At 45.2% G+C, this 19322-nt stretch overlaps 1 protein-coding gene across 1 annotated transcript; it reads right to left on the bottom strand.

The window, feature by feature from the left end:
* Positions 1 to 584: 584 nt before the first annotated feature.
* Positions 585 to 18829, bottom strand: RNF181 (ring finger protein 181). Its single transcript, XM_068272386.1, has 6 exons — positions 18714 to 18829; positions 17369 to 17475; positions 9976 to 10109; positions 7656 to 7771; positions 7492 to 7566; positions 585 to 2531 (listed from the first exon to the last, which is right to left on the bottom strand). Exons 2-6 carry the CDS (start codon positions 17452 to 17454, stop codon positions 2472 to 2474), a joined length of 471 nt encoding a protein of 156 aa, XP_068128487.1. The 5' UTR covers positions 17455 to 17475; positions 18714 to 18829; the 3' UTR covers positions 585 to 2471.
* Between the last annotated feature and the right edge of the window lie 493 nt (positions 18830 to 19322).

The raw sequence follows: 19322 nt of genomic DNA on the forward strand, positions 1-19322 counted from the left end.
AGACAAAAAAAAATATTTTTTACAGCTGATACAAATCATGTTATAAATCTGCACGGTTTCTACTTCCTGCTTTCAGCGAAGCAGACATATTAAGATCCTGTGCTTTCAAATGAGCTTATCTGCTGTGGCAGTCAGGTGACACGGGGAGAGATCAAATTACAACTTGTGATTAGACACAGATGAGGGGGAATTAGACTGGCTAAACTCTCTAAATGCATACAGGGTGCATTTCTCTCTGTTTTCCTTCTGTCCTGTGCAAGAGTTCAGGTCCACTTAAAAATAAATAAATACATTGATGTGCTTTGTATGGAAGGAATAGATTCCTTTTGAATCTATTCCTTTGAGAAAGGAATCAATCATTTTTGAACATTGAGTGGCAATCTATATGTGTATAGCCATCTTAAATGAGAAATGCAGTGACATTTCATTGTGTGCACTTCAAACAGTATCTCATAAGCAAAAGTAATTCTTCCTCCTCAAATGGTTATTTCAAGTAAACGCAATCTTAGCTGCATTTCAGCAACTCGCCCGCCACGTCTGTTCAGCAGTGATTACAGTTTCTAGCGAATGGATAAACAAATTACTCAGGGTACAAAATGATTTCATGTTTATTCACGTAAATTAAAAGTATGGTATCTCCCTTGGAAATAAAGGTTTTAAACTAAAATTGAATTTTACCCTTAGCAGAGCTGAGGTTTTCCAATTGTTCACATTTAAATTAATGGCTTCTATTGTAACAAGTGAATTCTGGGAAATTTAGTCTGGCAGCTGTTCTTCCTGCTTTGTGTCACATGGTCAAACCTGATTGCCCCACCCACCATCTCCAGCCAGAGCGGAGAGAAATGGATGTTTCCTTTTAAACAATACCAGATGCTTGATCTTAGTGTCTGCAGTAGTAGCTGAATCACACACCTGTAAAGGTGGCCATACACTTGACAATTTGCCATCAGATCGAGCAACAGATAGATCCCGCTCTGATCGAATCTGAACAGAGAGGGTATGTACGGCTGCCTTTACTGCAAACAGATTGTGAATCGATTTCAGCATGAAACCGATCTCAATCTGTGGAGCTGCCGCCGCCGCGACCCCTCTGCATACTTTACCTGATCCCCCCGGTCTCCGCTGTCTTCTTCTCCGCTGGGTTCCGGACCGGCTGGCTTCACTTCTTTCTGTCCGGGGAAGTTTAAACAGTAGGGGGCTCTCTACTGTTTAAACTTCCTGGCGGGAAAGGAAGTTCAGTGAAGCTGCAGCCCTGGAGCCCAGAGCGGAGAAGAAGACAGCGGAGACCGGGGGACCTGCGCCGACTGGAGCAAGTAATGTATTGTCGCTGTATTGCGTCGCTCATTGGGCATTTGAACGTCGCTATGGACGCACTCCTGACCCGCCAGCAATCGAGCAAAATCTTCCGCACAGACGGAAATCGATTGTCCGCATTTGCACAACGATCTCACAGCAGATCCTCTCACAGTAATCGAATCTGCTGTATATCGGCAGGAAAATAGTTAGGTGTATGGGCTCCTTACCAAGCATGCAGCTAATCCAGTCTGACTCCAGTCAGAGCACCTGATCTGCATGCTTGTTGAGGGGTTGTAGATAAAAGCATTAGAGACACAGGATCAGCAGGAGAGTCAGGCAACTGGTATTATTTTAAAAGGAAAAATCCATATCCTTCTCAGTTTAGGTTCCCTTTAAGCAGATAAGGCCTATAAACAAGTATTCTCTCTAACACGTAGCTCCCATACAGTTTAAAGCGGACCTGAACTCAGAACTTCCTCTTTGCTCTAAAAGATAAGCAACATCATAATACCCTTTAAAGAAAAAACGTTTCTTTGTTACAGCTGATAGAAATCCTGCAATAAATCTACAGTGTGTCTACTTCCTGCTTTCACAAAAGCATAGAGTTAACATCCTGTGTTTACATATTAGCTGCTCTGCAGAGACAGCCAGCTGACACAGCTGAGAGATCAAAGCACAGTTGTGATTAGTCACAGATACGGTGGAAGTAGACAGGCTAAACTCTCTAAATACATACAGGGTTCTCTATGTTTTCCTTCTGTCCTCTGCAAGAGTTCAGGTTCACTTTAAATTCTCCCTTCACTCTGATTAGCAATAGAAGTGATCTTGGTCAATTTTGGTTTTGGTTGAGTTTTAACAACTAGGACATTAGTCTGATGGAGATCATGCCTTATCATGAGTACAAAGGAAGGCTGAATAAAAGCATGTATCAGAAACCATTATGGCAATTTCAAAATAGTGTGTGGTTCATTGCTCTGACTGTAAATATGTATACAATACACAGTATTGTACAGTAATTGAGGGCAAAGTGCAGTACCCATAGCAACACAGCAATCACACCAGCACAAGATGGATTCTAATTGGCTGCTGTGGATGTAGCACTCCGGTCCTGCACTGCTTTTCTTCTGAATGAGCTGGTGTGGATATGGTGCCACAGGAAGTGAGCGGAGTCTTGGTCACGTATACATGGCACCATGCAGATACTCCAGCCGGTGCTCCTTCTGCTTCTTTCTTTCCTGTAAAAATAAACAGGTGATGTAAAAACAAAAATCTAAAGAATTACTTCATACTTCATACAATGTTTTCTCCAACGGATTGTGATGAAATAATCAGCAATTATGGGGCGAGACTGAAAACACTTAAGTACCAGCGGTCTCTGGCCCCTTAAGGACCAGAGACTGTTTGTACACGAAACGGCAGAATAGCAACGAATCGCTGACGGGAGAGTTCCTGTGAGCCAATCAGGAGCCGCTTTCATTGGCTCCTGACCCTGCCTATCAATGCAAGCCAATGGGAGCCGCTTACATTGATAGACCAATGAAATCGGCTCCTGACCTGATCACAGGGCTCTGCCGTTATAGAGACGGCAGGGTGAGCGAGCTGCGGTGGGGAGACAGTGGCAAGATCGTCAGGAGCGACGAAAGCGGCGAGAACACGCGGCGTCGGTGGATTGAAATCTACGCCCCGGCAGCCAGGTAGCCATCGAAACAGGGCGTAGATTTCAATCAAGGTGCTAAAGCGGAACTAAAGACTACTTAACAAAAAAAAAAATTCACTTACCTGGGGCTTCTGCCAGCCCCCTGCAGCCGTCTTGTGCAGTTTCAAAACGATCCTGTTTCCCCGCAGAGCCTCACCGTCACTTCTCGCAGTGGTTCTCGACTGCGCCTGCACGGCCCTGGCCACACGCGACCTTGTTCACTCTCCCATCGCCGGAAGCGCACTGCGCAGTAGATATTTTCGCATACTGCACCTGCGCAGGACACTCCTGGACCTGGGACTGCGTACGAGGATACGCGTGACCAGGGCGCAGTGGAGGGTGACCCAGACGTTTGCTTCCACTGCGTGAAGAAAAGTGAGCCGCGGCGGGGGAATGGAGGATCGTTTGGAAACGGCATAGGCACAGATCGGCTGCAAGGGGCTGGGAGAAGCACCAGGTAAGTGAAACATATACATATAAAAAAATTATTATTTTTTTTTTTTTGGGTAGTCTTTAGTTCTGCTTTAACCACTTCGTCCACAGGTCAGTAGATATACGTCCTCTGGGACTTCATCTAAGCCACAGGTCAGTAGATATACGTCTTGTAGCAGAAGCAGTGCTGTGCAGGATTGGGCTTGCTCCTGTGCACATTTCTGGCACTATCTGATGCAGGACTAATTGGTGAATGGGAATATAAGTTTCCTGAGCTAATGAGATTGATTTTTACTATTAAAAATACTTGTATTTTCTCATTTCATAGTGAAAAACACACTCTGTAGCATTATTTCAGAACCAAATATCTTCACCATAATTGTGACCGGAACATAATCTAAGTTTTGTGATAAGCAGTAAGAATAGCCAAACAAAATTTGTGTTTATCTACAGTAGCACTTTTTATTTTTAAACTGGAATTGGTAAAACTGAAAAATACATGTTTTTTTTAATTTTTTTCTTTGTTTTCCCATTAAAATTCATAGAAAACAAAATAGTTTGAGGGAAAAAAAATGGCATACAATAATAGCCTAGTTTGTCTTGAAAAAAACAATATATATATTTCATTTCTGTGTCATAAGTAGGGATAAAGTTATTTCTGATTAAATGGGGGCATAGCTAAACTGTCAAAACTGCTCTGGTCAATAAGTTGAAAACAAGGTCTGGATGCGAAGTGGTTAAAAGGGCACTTAAAGAGACACTGAAGCGAGAATAATTCTCGCTTCAGAGCTCATAGTTAGCATGGGCACGTGTGCCCCTGCTAAAACGCCGCTATCCCGCGGCTAAACGGGGTCCCTTCACCCCCAAACCCCCCTCCCCCCCCGCAAAATCAACGACCAAATTGGTCGTAGATTTTGCTGCTGCTGGAGGCAGGGCTAACGGCTGCAGCCCTGCCTCACAGCGCGTCTATCAGCGGCGCATCGCCGCCTCTCCCCCGCCCCTCTCAGTGAAGGAAGACTGAGAGGGGCGGGGGAGAGGCGGAGATACGCGCTGACAGACACGTGTAGGGCAGGGCTGCGGCGGTTAGCCCTGCCCCAATGCGGAAGCGCTCCCCCGCTGCACAGAGGGGGATTTGGGGGTGAAGGGACCCCCGTTAAGACGCGCGATAGCGGCGTTTTAGCAGGGGCACACATGCCCCTGCTATCTATGAGGTCTGAAGCGAGATTTATTCTCGCTTCAGACTCTCTTTGAGCCAGGGAAAAAAAAAAAGCAGTTTTACTTTCCTGGGGCTTCTACCAGCCCCTTGCAGTCACTCACAGAGCCTCCGGTCCCCAGCCGCCAGCTAGTTTCATTTTCGCAGACAGGCCTGACAGGCCAGGCCACGCGTATTTTTGTGTTCCTGTTCACAATAGCGTCCTGCGCCTGTGCAGGACACTATTGAGGATGGGAACATGAAGAAGGATACACGTGGCCAGGCCAGCGCAGGCACAGAAACCCTGCCGATTGCGTCAGTGAAAACAAAAGTAGCTGGCGGTGGGGGACCGGAGGATCCGAGAGTGACTGTGAGGGCACAGGGTGGCTGCAGGGAGCTGGTAGAAGGCCCAGACAAGTAAAACTGATTTTGTATTCCTGGCTTAAGTGTCCCTTTAACTACTTGAAGACCGCCCCACGCCAATGGTCGTGGCGGCAGCCCCAGGACCGTCAATAGGCGTCAGGTCCTGGAGCCGGCTACTGAAGGAGATCGCGCGCAGGGTGAGCGCGCAAATCTCCTTCTCGGGGGCGGAGTTCCGCCCCGTCTTCAGTCTCCGACTGTTAGATGGTTTGATCGCCATCTATTTACACAGTACAGCGCTGCGATCAGCAGCAGCGCTGTACTGGGGGACAAGAGAGCGATCGGCTCTCATAGGCAGGAGCCTGTGAAAGCCGATCGCCGTGATTGGCCGTTGGGGGGAGGGAGGGGAGTAAAAAAAACATAAGCACACAAATAGTAAAAAATATCATAAAAACAAGAACATAAATATTTATTAAAAAAAAATAAAAAAACACAAGGGGAGAGTGATCAGACCCCACCAATACAGAGCTCTGTTGGTGAGGAAAAAAAAGGGGGGGGGGGGGGGGGAAATCACTTGTGTGCTGTGTTGTGCGGCCCTGCAGCCTGGTCTTCAGGGGGGTTTACCACTGTGGTCCTCAAGTGGTTAAGTCACATCTGCTTAAAGGGGAACTGAAGAGAGGGGTATATGGAGGCTGCCATGTTTATTTCCTTTTAAGCAATACCAGTTGCCTGGCAGCCCTGCTGATCCTCTGCCACTAATACTATTAGCCATACCCCCTGAACAAGCATGCAGCAAATCGGGTGTTTCAGATCTGACAAGACTAGCTGCATGCTTGTTTCTGGTGTTATTCAGATACTACTGCAGAGAAATACACTAGCAGGGCTGCCAGGCAACTGGTATTGATTAAAAGGAAATAAATATGGCAGCCTCCGCATACCTCTATCTTCAGTTCCCCTTTAAAATGGTCTTTAAAGTGATACTGATTCCTATTTCCCCTGCCCCTTTTTTTGCGTGCTGCACCCGGCTGGCTTTCCAAATCACCCAGCTGCACTGGTGCAGCCTCTCAATATAGCAGCAGACACCTGGCTATGTAGCAAAGCAGGACACGAGAAAGATTCACCACCAATTGGGGGCACTGGAACATGTGGCACCTCACACTATAGGCCACACCCACTTTTTGACCACCCTGTTATGATATTACCCCACCCAGCTAAAATACCTTTCTAGCGAAAACACTGTAGAGCAGTGTTACCCAAACCTGTCCTCAGGGCCCACCAACAGGGCATGTTTTGTAGAAATCCACACAGGTAGTTAAAGGGGCACTATGGTTAAATTCTTTGTTTTTAAGTCACTGTAATATTTGTAGGTGTATGTAGAGCATAGTAGGTTACATGTAATGAGGCAGGTGACATTTTTTTTTTTTACACTGACATACTGCTTGATTACTTTTAGAGTCACGACGGCAGATTTAGCTTACCGACGCGACTCAGGGCAATCCATTTAGTTGTAGGAGGCATCTGTACCTTCTGAGTTATTTGTCGTTACTGGTTACCCCTGTGTGCTGCGCTGTATGGATTGTTCCTAATCTCAACCGCACAATCTGCACGTTACACAAATCCCCCATCCGCCGTAAAGAGCAGAATTTCATCTGCTGCGCACACTGGACTACATCATCCCTCCTCGGTGGGACGCAACTGCCGTGTGAGGAGGAACGCTGCGCAGCAAGGACCCCTGTAGCGAAGCTGGCAATGAAACGGACACCTATTGTTGTCCGTTTCTATGGTTACCAGCCTTCGCTGTTTGAAGTTCCTAGTGTAGCGGCGCCGGTGGCTGGATAAAGCGGACACAAGCGCTGTAGCTGTGTCCTGCTGTTTATTGCCTAATTGTGGGTTTTTTTTCAAAGTATTTTTAACCCACTGCCGGTCCTTGCTGCGCAGCGTCACCAGTGACGCTGCATTCCTCCTCACACGGCAGTTGCGTCCCACCGAGGAGGGATGATGTAGTCCAGTGTGCGCAGCAGATGAAATTCTGCTCTTTACGGCGGATGGGGGATTTGTGTAACGTGCAGATTGTGCGGTTGAGATTAGGAACAATCCATACAGCGCTGCACAGTAATGACAAATAACTCAGCAGGTACAGATGCCTCCTACAACTAAATGGATTGCCCTGAGTCGCGTCGGTAAGCTAAATCTGCCGACGTGACTCTAAAAGTAAATAAGCAGTATGTCAGTGTAAAAAAAAAAATGTCACCTGCCTCATTACATGTAACCTACTATGCTCTACATACACCTACAAATATTACAGTGACTTAAAAACAAAGAATTTAACCATAGTGCCCCTTTAATCAGTTATGCTGAGCCACTAATTACATCACCTGTGAAAATGTGCCGTTTCCTGCAAAATATGTACAGTTGGTGGGCCTTGAGGACAGGGTTGGGGAACTCTGCTGTAGAGTACAATTTCCAGTTCCTATAAATGGATCAGTTTCCCCTTCCACTGTCCCTGGTCTGTTACCTTGTCCTTTTTGTATTCCTCGTACTCTGGACTGTCTGTAGGCAGCTCATCTCTGCACAGAGGGCAGGAATTGGTCTGCAGGCAAAGAGAACACCAATCAGCGGTACATTAACGTATTCTATTAATCACATACTGAACACAGAAAACAGACACAAGCGGATTACCTTTCCCAGCCATGGAAGAATGCAGGCGGAATGGAAAAGGTGCTGGCAGGGTAACTGGCGCACTGTCTCACCCTCCTCAAACTCCAGCAAACACACAGGGCACTTCAGGGCAGCATCTGTAAAGTGAGGAGAACACAGAATGGGAACAATAAGACACTTCTTTAGCATCCTCCCCTTTCTGCCCCAAACATGTACCTGTCATTGCTAAACTATGGCTCTCAGCTGTCCCTTTCTCAGAGGGACAGTCCCTCTTTGGGAACCAAATCCCTCTGTCCCTCTTTCTTCCTCAGTTGTCAGTCTTTCAGGACTGATGAGTGTATTATGCAGGGCATGCTGGGTTTTCTTTTTTTCCTTTTACTTTCCCCTTAGCCTGATAGCTGAAGCCTCTTTCTCTCCTGTTTTCTCCTCCCATACCTCTGTTCCTCTCTGATTGGCCAATATTTCTCATGCTGAAAAGCTGCAGAGTCACACAAAGACAATGTACTTTTTATTGCAGAGCTGGGTGGGAGAGTCTGAAGACTGGGAGGAGGGCGGCCAATGCAAGCACAGACAGAGTAAGGGAGGAAATTATGTCAGGATTGGCTTCAAGATAGACAGAGTCAAGATAGAAGATTTTCTCTTTTTTATTATAGAAAAATCACTAAAATCTAAATGTGGACAGTGCAATACATATGTTATGTAAGTAGAGCAAGTATTTATCTACTTATATATGTATTGTTTTTCTGACATAGTATGGCTAACAGCTCCTCTTCAAAGGAACCCCTTTTTCATACCTCAAATGGTTTGATGCTATGCCACATGCATGTATGACATCAGCATTCAGAAAATTCTGACAATTAGTTTTGGCGTTCATCCAAGCCATAAAAGCTTCTCCCCACCTAGAATACCATTGTCCTTCCATATGAAAGCCCCACCCCCACCTAGAATACTACTGTCCTTCCATATGAAAGCCCCACCCCCACCTAGAATACTACTGTCCTTCCATATGAAAGCCCCACCCCCACCTAGGATACTATTCTCCTTCCATATGAAAGCCCCACCCCCACCTAGAATACTATTGTCCTTCCATATGAAAGCCCCACCCCCACCTAGAATACTACTGTCCTTCCATATGAAAGCCCCACCCCCACCTAGAATACTACTGTCCTTCCATATGAAAGCCCCACCCCCACCTAGAATACTATTGTCCTTCCATATGAAAGCCCCACCCCCACCTAGAATACTATTGTCCTTCCATATGAAAGCCCCACCCCCACCTAGAATACTATTGTCCTTCCATATGAAAGCCCCACCCCACCTAGAATACTATTGTCCTTCCATATGAAAGCCCCACCCTACCTAGAATACTATTGTCCTTCCATATGAAAGCCCCATCTAGAATACTATTGTCCTGCCATATTAAAGCCCCACCCCCACCTAGAATACTACTGTCCTTCCATATAAAAGCCCCACCCCCACCTAGAATACTATTGTCCTTCCATATGAAAGCCCCACCCCCACCTAGAATACTATTGTCCTTCCATATGAAAGCCCCATCTAGAATACTACTGTCCTGCCATATAAAAGCCCCACCCCCACCTAGAATACTACTGTCCTTCCATATAAAAGCCCATACACAATCAATCGATTCCGGACTCAACCCTTGCAAGAATAATCTTCAGAATGTATTGTAATAATGTATGCGGTTATACAGCAGACAAAAAAGCACAACGTTTCGGGCTACATGCCCTTTCTCAAGTGCTTCCATATAAAAGCCTCACCCCCACCTAGGATACTATTGTCCTTCCATATGAAAGCCCCACCTAGAATATCATTGTTCTTCCATATGAAACAACAAGTGGGTGGCCCCACTTAGAATACTATTGCCCTTCCATATGAAAGCCTCATCCCCACCTAGAATACTACTTTCCTTCCATATGAAAGCTTGTCCCAATGTAAAACACTATTCCCGCTCTGTGCATTAGTAATCCACCACCAATGTAAAGGGCAGTGAATTAGGGTTCCTCTGCAGTCAAGCTGTAGTGTAACTTTCACTGATCCCTAATTAAGGATGCCACTCTGTGGTTGAGAAAAACACATAAGTGCAGAACAGATACAAAAATCTATATTTGTCCATATAGTAGCGAAATAACACCAAACATCTGCCATTATGTACCTGAGATAGTGAAAAGTTTAAAGGTACATTTTAACATTTAACTTCAAAATAAGACTATGAGATTCCAGGAAAGTCCTATTTAGGAGTAGAACTATATACAGAATCATTGATCTTATCAGTTCATTTTCTTTTCAGGTGTGCTTTAAATACAGCCCTGCTTCTTACCTGCCTGCTTTGCTGTGACCGTGACTTTTGGCAAGTTTTCTACCAGTGTTTTGGAAGCAGGGGGAGGCAGTCTGTGGTCCCAGTCTGTAAAATCCATTGGCCCCAGATCAATATCCATCCCATTGAGTAGACTCCTAAATAGGCAGAGAGATTTACCAATCAAACAATATTACTACAAAAATGGCTAACAAATGTTTTACAATATATTAAAATTAACTCCCTGAACAAAGTGAATCCAGGAGCTGTACATAAAAATTATAGTAAGGGAAGGTTTAAAGCAAATGTGTTGCGTCAGCACATCGTTGCTGCCCAGACATTGTGCCATTCAGTGTAATAGCGATACAGCCATGGCAGTGCACAACACGCTGCTGGATGCATTTCTGCACAGCAATGGATGAACCAGCATTGCGGCTGCCAGAAACATAGGACTACACTGCGGTTCTGTGGCACTGGGAGACAGAAAATGGAGGCTTTCATATAGACAGGGGGGCTACTGAGCAGCCCCCGTAAGTAAATGCCTTCTGCACCCTCAAAAGCCCACACAGTTGAACAACCCTTACAGGAAGGTTTACTGGTATTTAAGAAGTTTTTACAAAATTAGTGCATCGTTCCATTTAAAGCATAAAAACATTTTTTTTTTTTATTTTTTTTTACAGCTGATACAAATCGTGCAATAAATCTAGTGTTTCTACTTCCTGCTTTCATGGAAGCAGGCATATTGTCAACATCCTGTGTCTATTAATTACCTCTCTGCCGTAGTAGGCAGCTGACATAGCTAAGGGATCAAATTACAACTTGTGCTTAGTCACAGTCACAAATGAGGGGGAATTATACAGGCTAAACTCTCTAAATACATAAAGGGTGCATTTCTCTATGTTTTTCTTCTGTCCTGTGCAAGAGTTCTGGTCCACTTTAAAAGAACATTTGTGCTTCGAGAAAGGCTTTAGGTATTATTATTATTTAGTATTTATATAGTGCCATCTTCTTATGCAGCGCTGTACAGAGGATATAGTCTTGTCACTAACTTTCCCTCAGAGGAGCTCACAATCTAATCCCTACCATAGTCATATGTCTATGTATGTATTTAGTCTAGGGCCAATTTTGGGGGAAGCCAATTAACTTATCTGTATGTTTTTGGGATGTGGGAGGAAACTGGAGTGCCCGGAAGGAAACCAACGCAGACACGAGGAGAACATACATACTCCTTGCAGCTGTTGACCTGGCTGGGATTCTAACCACTACGCCACCGTGCTGCCCTGGGACTCCCTGGGCAAAACAAAACACTTTGTTATATGCATGAGAGTCCCTGTAGATGCCTGAAGTCTTGTATACAGCCAAGTATTCCTGTCCCCAAGTGACAGCTCTGATTAATGGAGCAAAATGTTTGTCTAAGTCCAGCCCTGATTCAGTGACAAGGACACCCCATGTAAATAAATTCATTGGGTTTCCATAAACTACAGCAGGGGAAGTCATTCTGTGTAAAAGTACAGGATATTTGACATTAAATTCACGCTGTAACTACAAATCACAAATAAGACTAATCTTCCCATAGAGACTCCAGCAATAAATACACACCCAAGCAGAGTGAGAGCGTCCCTGGCCTGCGTCCTCTGCAGGGGAAGGAAAGGCCTTCAGAAATGCCACAGCTAAACAATGGGATCAGATTTATAGCTAAAGGATGAATATGGAAGCTGCTGGTAACTGATCAAGATAAAGGAAAAACCCTGGAAGTTTACATAATGAACACTTATTTAGCTAGCAGGAAAACTGCCAGGTCTTTACTGAAACAGCTAAAAGTTCAGCTGCATCATGTATGAGAACAGCGTCTGGAGAAACTGTGCTGACTTTATGTAAAACAGCTCATAGAACTGGCCCGACTCCAAGCTGCAAACCCTTTGCATGAAATATACAGGCAAGCCAGAATTAATAGCATTTTACTGGACACTAGTCTACTTTAGGGAACCCAGCAGGAAACCTTGTAGGGAAATTCAGCTAATATGATTGGGTGGACGGCGTGCTCTCAAGCTGCTGGTTTCAGATAGGTTGTAGTAAACTGCGCCCACTATATCGGCCAATTACAATGCTTTGTGTTGTAAGCGGGCACTGTGATTGGAGAACTGTTCCCTATGAGGTTTCCTGCTGGGTCCCCTAAAATAGACTAGCGCCTCTCATTGACCATTCCTAATAACAAACAATCTATTTAATATTCCCAAGTGCAAGTCACAAAATGAAGAGTAGTAACTGGCTCATAATTCTTCCTTATAGAAGGACCAATGAGATAAAGCCCAAATAAACCAAATTGAATAAAGGTAAATTCTATTTATAATCAGGTTGGTTTGTAGTGAGTATTAACAGTATACAGAACCAAAGTGTTGGAAATAATCCCTTTTTCACAAACCTAAAGCTACGTAACGTACACACGCTAGATTACCCACTTGAGGACAGTAGGCTTACACACCCAGCCCCTCCCCAATGACCAGGCTATGTTCTTACAATTTAGGCCACTGCAGCTTTAAGGCCTCACTGCAGGGCCATACAACTCAGCACACATGTGATCCCCCCCCCCCCCCCTTCTGCCCTCTAACAGAGTTTCCTGCTGGTAAGCTCTGATCGCTTCTGAGGTGTTTAATTTTAAAATTTGGGCATTTTTTTTATTCATCAGCCTATGACAGCAGATCACTCTCTGCGCCTCCCAAGGGCATAGCCGAGTGTCGCTGCTGTCCCCAGCACAGCGCTGCCTTAGATTGCAGAGCTGTACATTGTAAATAGACAGCGGTTTCGCTGTCTAACAGCCTCCTAGCGGCGATCGCTGCTGAGAGACAAGCGGAGATGTGCACGCATCGGCACGCGCGATGTCCTGCAAAACCCCGCCCCAGGACTGGTCGGCAAGCAGTTAAACTCAGCGGAGGCAGCTGATAACGAACTCCTCTGATGAGAATGTAATGCGTGTGCAGCGATCCTGCCCCCTCAGCAATTGTTCTGCCAGTCAGAGTGCTGGCCAAAGGTTCTCTGCCCGCTCTGACGGTTCGTGTGAGTCGCTCTGCCAGCTCTCCTCCCCCCGCATAGTAACAGAAGGCGGCGCTAACCTAAATGCCAGCAGCCTCGGCCCCACACGGTCGCCAGAGGAATAGAGTTGTAATCCCTGCCAGACGACAGGCCTCATATGTGTGTAGTGGGCAGCATGGTGGCGCAGTGGTTAGCGCTCTTGCCTTGTAGCGTTGGGTCCCCGATTTGAATCCCAGCCAGGGCACTATCTGCATGGAGTTTCTATGTTCTCCTTGTGTTTGGTACACAGATGTACCAACGTGTCAGCCCAATCAATAATTTGATCGATTTAGGACAAAAATCAAATTGGTCAATCCCCCCGGACAGAAGATATCAGCAGTGGACAATAGCTGGACCATAGTGTTGCACTGCATTGATACGGTCAACGCTGCAGTTCCATAGATTTCATGGTAGAAGCAGTGGAGTATTGTACCATGATAGCCATCTGTAAAAGCAAGATGTTTTGAATCAAGATGATGCCATCAGCCAGAGCGTCGTGACATCACAAGGAAGTAGCCGGCCGGTGTGTGAGCTGTAGGGAAAGTCCTCAGCTTTCGGGAGAGAAAACTGGCTGAGGACAGAGCGGGACGCCGCGGTATTGTAACGCAAAGTGCCCGGTTGGACAGCCTAGCAGCCAGACATGCTTTTGATACATTTGGAGACGTAAGTGCAATTCTGGAGTTAGTGTGCGAAGCTGTATTTAACAGTATCATGCTATGGTGTGATTCTTTTATGTTTTCTATGAAACTGGATTAAAGCTGTTTGGTGAACGACAGAGGAGTAGCTGATTGAGCTCATTGTGTGGAGAGACCACGTGGTGATATTTAAAGAGCACCTGGTATCTGAGATGGCGACAATTCAGTGCGATCGTTCACAGTCGGCTGGGGGGGGGGGGGGGGAGGTTGTCTTACATAATCTGTGTTTTGTATGCTACAGAACTAAATTGCACATGCTGTCAAGCTTTGCCACAGAACCCCCTCTGGGCGATTGCACTCTGTTGGTTTACTAGTTCTTCACTTGGATGTCTGCCAGTCCTAAATCGTTCTACGACCGAGCTGTGTTTCCTGGCTTTCACCAGCAATAAATTCCTGTATTACTATGGAGTCACTGTGATCTGTATAGCACGTCTTTTGGATTTATAGTCTTTGGCTTGCAGCCATATTTGTATGCAACTGTCCTTAGAAACCACCATTACCTACTGTCAGCCATACGATAAGTTATGGGACTGGCGGTGCTTCTTGTTTGCGTAGCTACAGCAATATATTCAGTACTGTTTTGCAGCAATTTAGCAGTGAGGTGTGATATACTGGACATCTGTGTATACTTCCTTTGTTTTTACATGTTTGTCTTTGATTCATTAATGATAAAGAAATATTTTGTATTTTTGGTAAATTCGCCCTGACAAACCCCAATATTTTTTTTGTTTTTCTTATTGAACCTCTGTCAACATATAATACCAATCCGCTCACGGGGAAATGCAGATCTAATGTTAGGAGTTCAGCACAGATTTCGAAAACATTATAGTTAGAGGATCAGTATTAAAGCCAGACATTGTGCAGTAATAATACAGTTTTTATCTTTTCATCTGTTTATGCTGAGGTCCAAACACTAGTACTACATGAAATTGTTTTCCATGTACACTCCTAAGGCCAGGGTCACACTAAGCAGAATCACATGCGTTTTACCATAGCACACGGTGGAAACCACATAAGATTCTGCTTAGTCTTACCTTGGCCTAAAGGTTGCCATTCATGCCAACGATCCCGATCCATTTCAGCATGAAATCACTTAGGAAATCGGCCATGTGCTGCCACCACGCCACTGTCCCTCTGTTTTATACCTGACATGCTTTTATGGCAGACTGGTTCCTGGTTCTAGTGTTTTGCACCCATGTGGCTGGTACACACTGCGATTGCTTTTCTAAGCGCCATTGATTTGAAAAGTGTTTGCTAATGCAAGTGAGAACACACACATAGCATTACATTAGCAAAAGCTTTTCAAATCCCTGGCGCTTGGAAAAGCGCTCGTAGTGTGAACCAGCCCTTAGGGTTACACTGGTTTTGAATTGTATCAGCCCACCACATGATTATTTTACAGTAGAACTCCGGCCTAAAGTCTTGTCTCAAGTCTTGTACACACATGCAATTTTGATTGGCCAATAATTGGCCAATTTTACTTCAGGTAGTATGAAGGTCCAACAGATTGTGAATACTATCAAAAGATTGTGTAGGTAAGATCACATACTACTTACAGGAGGTAAAATTGGCCAATGATTGGCTATTCAAAATTGGATGTGCACACAGCCTTAAAGTGTACTAGAGACGGGGAAAACAAAAAGTGCAATATATACCTGGGGCTTCCTCCAGCCCCATCCGCACGGATCGCTCCCACGCCGCCGTCCTCCGCCTTCTCCTGTGCCGGTACCGGGTCTCGTAACTTCCTCCAGTCGCGGACAGTCTGCACAAGAGGAAGTGCGCTCTTTACGTATCTCTCCGGTGGCCGCCAGAGAGATACGCAGAGGGCGCACTTCTCTTGCGCAGACTGTCCACGACTGGAGGAAGTTACAGGATCCATTACCGGAGCTGCAGGCAGCGGAGGACGGCGGCGTGGGAACAATTCGATCCCATCACTGACGTTAGTCGTGGCCAGCTACGTAGGAGAAATGCGCTCTTTGTGTAACTCTCCAGCAGCTGCTGGCAGCCGGTTCCCGAAGCTGCGGGCAGCGGAGAACAGCAGCATGGGAGTGATCGGAGCGGATGGGGCTGGAGAAAGCACCAGGTATGTATAAAATCTTTTTAATTATTAAGCTCTGGTACACTTTAAGGTAGCCATACACCTCCAGACGGCCATCAGATTGACCATCAGATAGATCCCTCTCTGATTGAATCAGATCAGAGAGGAATGTACAGCTGCCCAAACACTGTATACAGATTTTTAATCAAACCCAGCATGAAATCGATTGAAAACCTGTGGAGCCACCGCTCCTGCCTGGCTGCCCAAGTCTGCTCCATCCACACTCTCTCCAGCTGTAGAGCTCTCACTTGTCCCGCAGGCGCATGTCCTCCCATGTCCTGTGGTTTTACTCCTCTTCTCCTCTTCCCTGAGTCTTCTCCCCCCCCCCCCCCCCCCCCCGTGTCATGTGACAAAAACAGCAGCATACACGCCAGACCTCTAGTGTTTGAACTACAGTTTTTGTCACATGACAGGGAGAGAAGGCACAGGGAGGAGGAGCCCCGAGGCATGAAGTAAAGACGCTGGATATGGGAGGGGTGAGAGTACTAGCTCTGCTGCAAACGCTGTGTTGGTCTTTGCCAATTTGAATGCCGCTAGTGACGTGTTCTTGACCTCCACCGATCGAGCAAAGTTTTCCATCCTGCACAATCAAATCGATTGGGCATCATTTGCAGCATCAATTTCTAGCAGATCTGATCAGTGATCAAATCTCCCAGATATCGACAAGTAAAATCGTCTAGTGTATGGCCACCTTTAAGGCAGCCATACACTGGACGATTGCCACCAGATCGACCAACAGATAGATCCCTCTCTGATCTAATCTGATCACAGAGGGATCTATTGGCTGCCCATTACTGCACACAGATTTTGAATCAATTTCAGCTCGAAATCGATTCACAACCTGTGGAGCTGCCGCCTGCTCGCCGCCCCCGTGTGCTCCCGGCCAGCAGTGATACATTGCCTGTCCGCTGTCGCAAGTCCCCGGTCTGTGCTGACACTTTCTCCGGCTGGCATGTCTTCTCTTCACTTCCTGTCCCGTCCTGTGATGAGTCGAAGTACAAACAGTAGAGGGTGCTCTGTTTGAACTTCGGCTGGTCACAGGAGTAGACAGACAGGCCAGCCAGAGAAAGCGTCAGCACGGACCAGGGACTTGCCCCGGCGGACAGGTAATGTATTGCTGCCGCTATGCTGCGTTGGTTGTCGCCACCGAATCGACCGCCGCTAACGAGGATAAATCAATTGAATCGATCGGTCAACATTTGCGTTACCGATTTCACAGCAGATTCAATAACAGTGATCGAATCTGCTGTATATCGACAGCAAATCGACGTAGTGTATGGGTAGCTATAGCCTTTTACAGAGGTATTAGAATCATTGTCAGGTTCTTAATGCATCCACAAAAACAATGGCACTACAGTTACTTGGGTGATCTATGTAGCAAAAATGCACACAGCAATACAGCCATTCTAACCTTTCCAGCAACATAAAATACCAAACGCTGTTTATAATCATGTTGGGCTGATACTTATGTTTGGCAGAAAACAAACAACTGGAGCACAGAGCCCAGAATGATTTTCTGATCTTTCACTGTTCTAGTCAGCCCTGGGCCACTTACCTTGCCAGCTCTAACAAGGCATTCTGTCGGTACTGCTCCTCGGGCACTGTGGGCTCACAGTTATGTTCATCAAAGTACGACGCCATGGGGCGTAATATCGCCAATAACTACAAATACACAGAAAAAATATTCATGTGCCAATATAATACTTTCACACTATACAGTGCCATAGTATAGATACTCCCATACTTACAAACATTGACTTATAAACGTGCACTCATACAAAGTTGTGCTCATTTACAAAGTGTCATGTTTGGTTCATGTTTTTGTAATGTGCTTTAAACAACAGTTTGAAAAATACTTCATATTGAAAACAACTGAAAACAAAAACTAGTTTACACTGGATGTCCAAAGCCAGAGTTTCCTGAAAGTCACCCGTACCAATATGGTACGGGTACCATACCAATATTCCTCTGGGAACTGAGCCTGTTCTTAAAGTGTAACTGTCGGGCATAAAATAAAAAATCAATTCTTTATTTTTATCTGGTAAACAAGTAATAGGGATGCTAACCAAGCAATCCAAAAGTTAAAATCTCTATTACTTTTCTTGTTTATAAATGATCATTCCCCAGTTTCCCTGACTCTTATTTGGTACGTTGCCGCACAAAGGAAGTTGCAGGGCATGCTGAGTTGTCAATTTTTGCTTCTTTATTTCCCCTGAAAGACTACAAGTAGGGTTGGGGTGGTTGGTAGAAAAAGCCCCAGGCAAGTAAAAGTCTTTTTTTTTTATCTACTACACTACTCTTGCTCCAGTTTTCTTTGCACTCATCTAGATAAAGCATGTATATATTTATGTATGTTTGCTGTTGCTGTTGAATACACAAAATTGCCCCCAGCAGGTCCTGTAATGCCTGGTACACATCACACAATTTTTCTGTCAGATAGACGGGTTGCATAGATAATTCTCGCAAGGTCCAATCTGATTTCCAATAGTTTTTCTGATCATTTCTGATGATTGGAAAAATCACTTCTATGCAAAATGGATAAAAAAAAAAAAAAGAATAGGAAATCAGATCGGACCTGATGGAAATTTTCTATTCGACCTGCCAGTCTGACAGGAGATTGCATGGTGTGTACCAGACATAAGTTGTTCACAGGACCAGGAAATGCGGCTAACCGTATGGTGCCAGATAACAAAGGACACCTTCAGGGGTCTAATAAAGTCCATGCCTCCTAATATTAGTCAGAGTTGTTTTGGCAACATAAGAGGAACCTAAATATTAGGCAGGTGTTTTTAATATTTTGGCTGATCAGACACAAAGACACAGCAAGTGATTACTTATATTTCAATCTGAAGCTAAGGAAAGCATGGTAACAAACAAAAGGGTTATTTATAAAATATTACCCGATTTCCCTGCACTTCTGTCCTCAGAGAATATTACAGAGTGACAATCTAGGAAGTGGCACTCAGTCCAGGTGACACAGCTCCTTTCCCTTTCCTCAGTGCTCATATCCTCACCCAATCACACAGCAAGAATTCCCTCCTGGACCAATGAGCTCCTAGACGGAGGCGGGTTTTCTCCTTGCTCAGAACCAATGCTTGCTTTAGCTGTGAATAAGTCATGTGGCCTCCTGGCTAGGATGTGATGTAACTGCACCATGTGACCAGAAGAAGCCTTTAGTACAAAAGGGAGGGGGAATTGTGAAAGGGGAATTGTGAATAAGCTAAAATAAGAACAGCTGTTTTTGTGTAGGTGTGTTTTTGTGAACAGTTTATACTGTGATTGAAGCACTTTTGTAATGTATGGAAGGTATAAGCTAATACAAAACTACAACAGCATGTCTAACCACCGAAAGTACATTTGCAGCATCTAACTAAGCTGTCTACAGCATGTCCATAGCCATTTCTCCCAACTGTCTCCCTTTAGGAGGGACGGTCCCTCTTTGGGTACCAAATCCCTCTGTCCTGCCGGATCCACACTATAAGCGCTTTTGTGAGCACTTGCATTTGATT

Source organism: Hyperolius riggenbachi, chromosome 3 (genome assembly GCF_040937935.1).
Source record: "Hyperolius riggenbachi isolate aHypRig1 chromosome 3, aHypRig1.pri, whole genome shotgun sequence".
Classification (NCBI taxonomy): Eukaryota; Metazoa; Chordata; class Amphibia; order Anura; family Hyperoliidae; genus Hyperolius; species Hyperolius riggenbachi.

Bases quoted from the DNA above. Each gene is read 5' to 3' on its own strand.
- RNF181 (XM_068272386.1), bottom strand. From the start codon at position 17,454: ATGGCGTCGTACTTTGATGAACATAACTGTGAGCCCACAGTGCCCGAG. The intron at 10,110-17,368 runs GTAAGTGGCCCA...CTGCCTATTTAG, and splicing joins GCCTTGTTAGAGCTGGCAAG to GAGTCTACTCAATGGGATGG. The intron at 2,532-7,491 runs GTAACAGACCAG...TTATTTTTACAG, and splicing joins AGGAATACAAAAAGGACAAG to GAAAGAAAGAAGCAGAAGGA.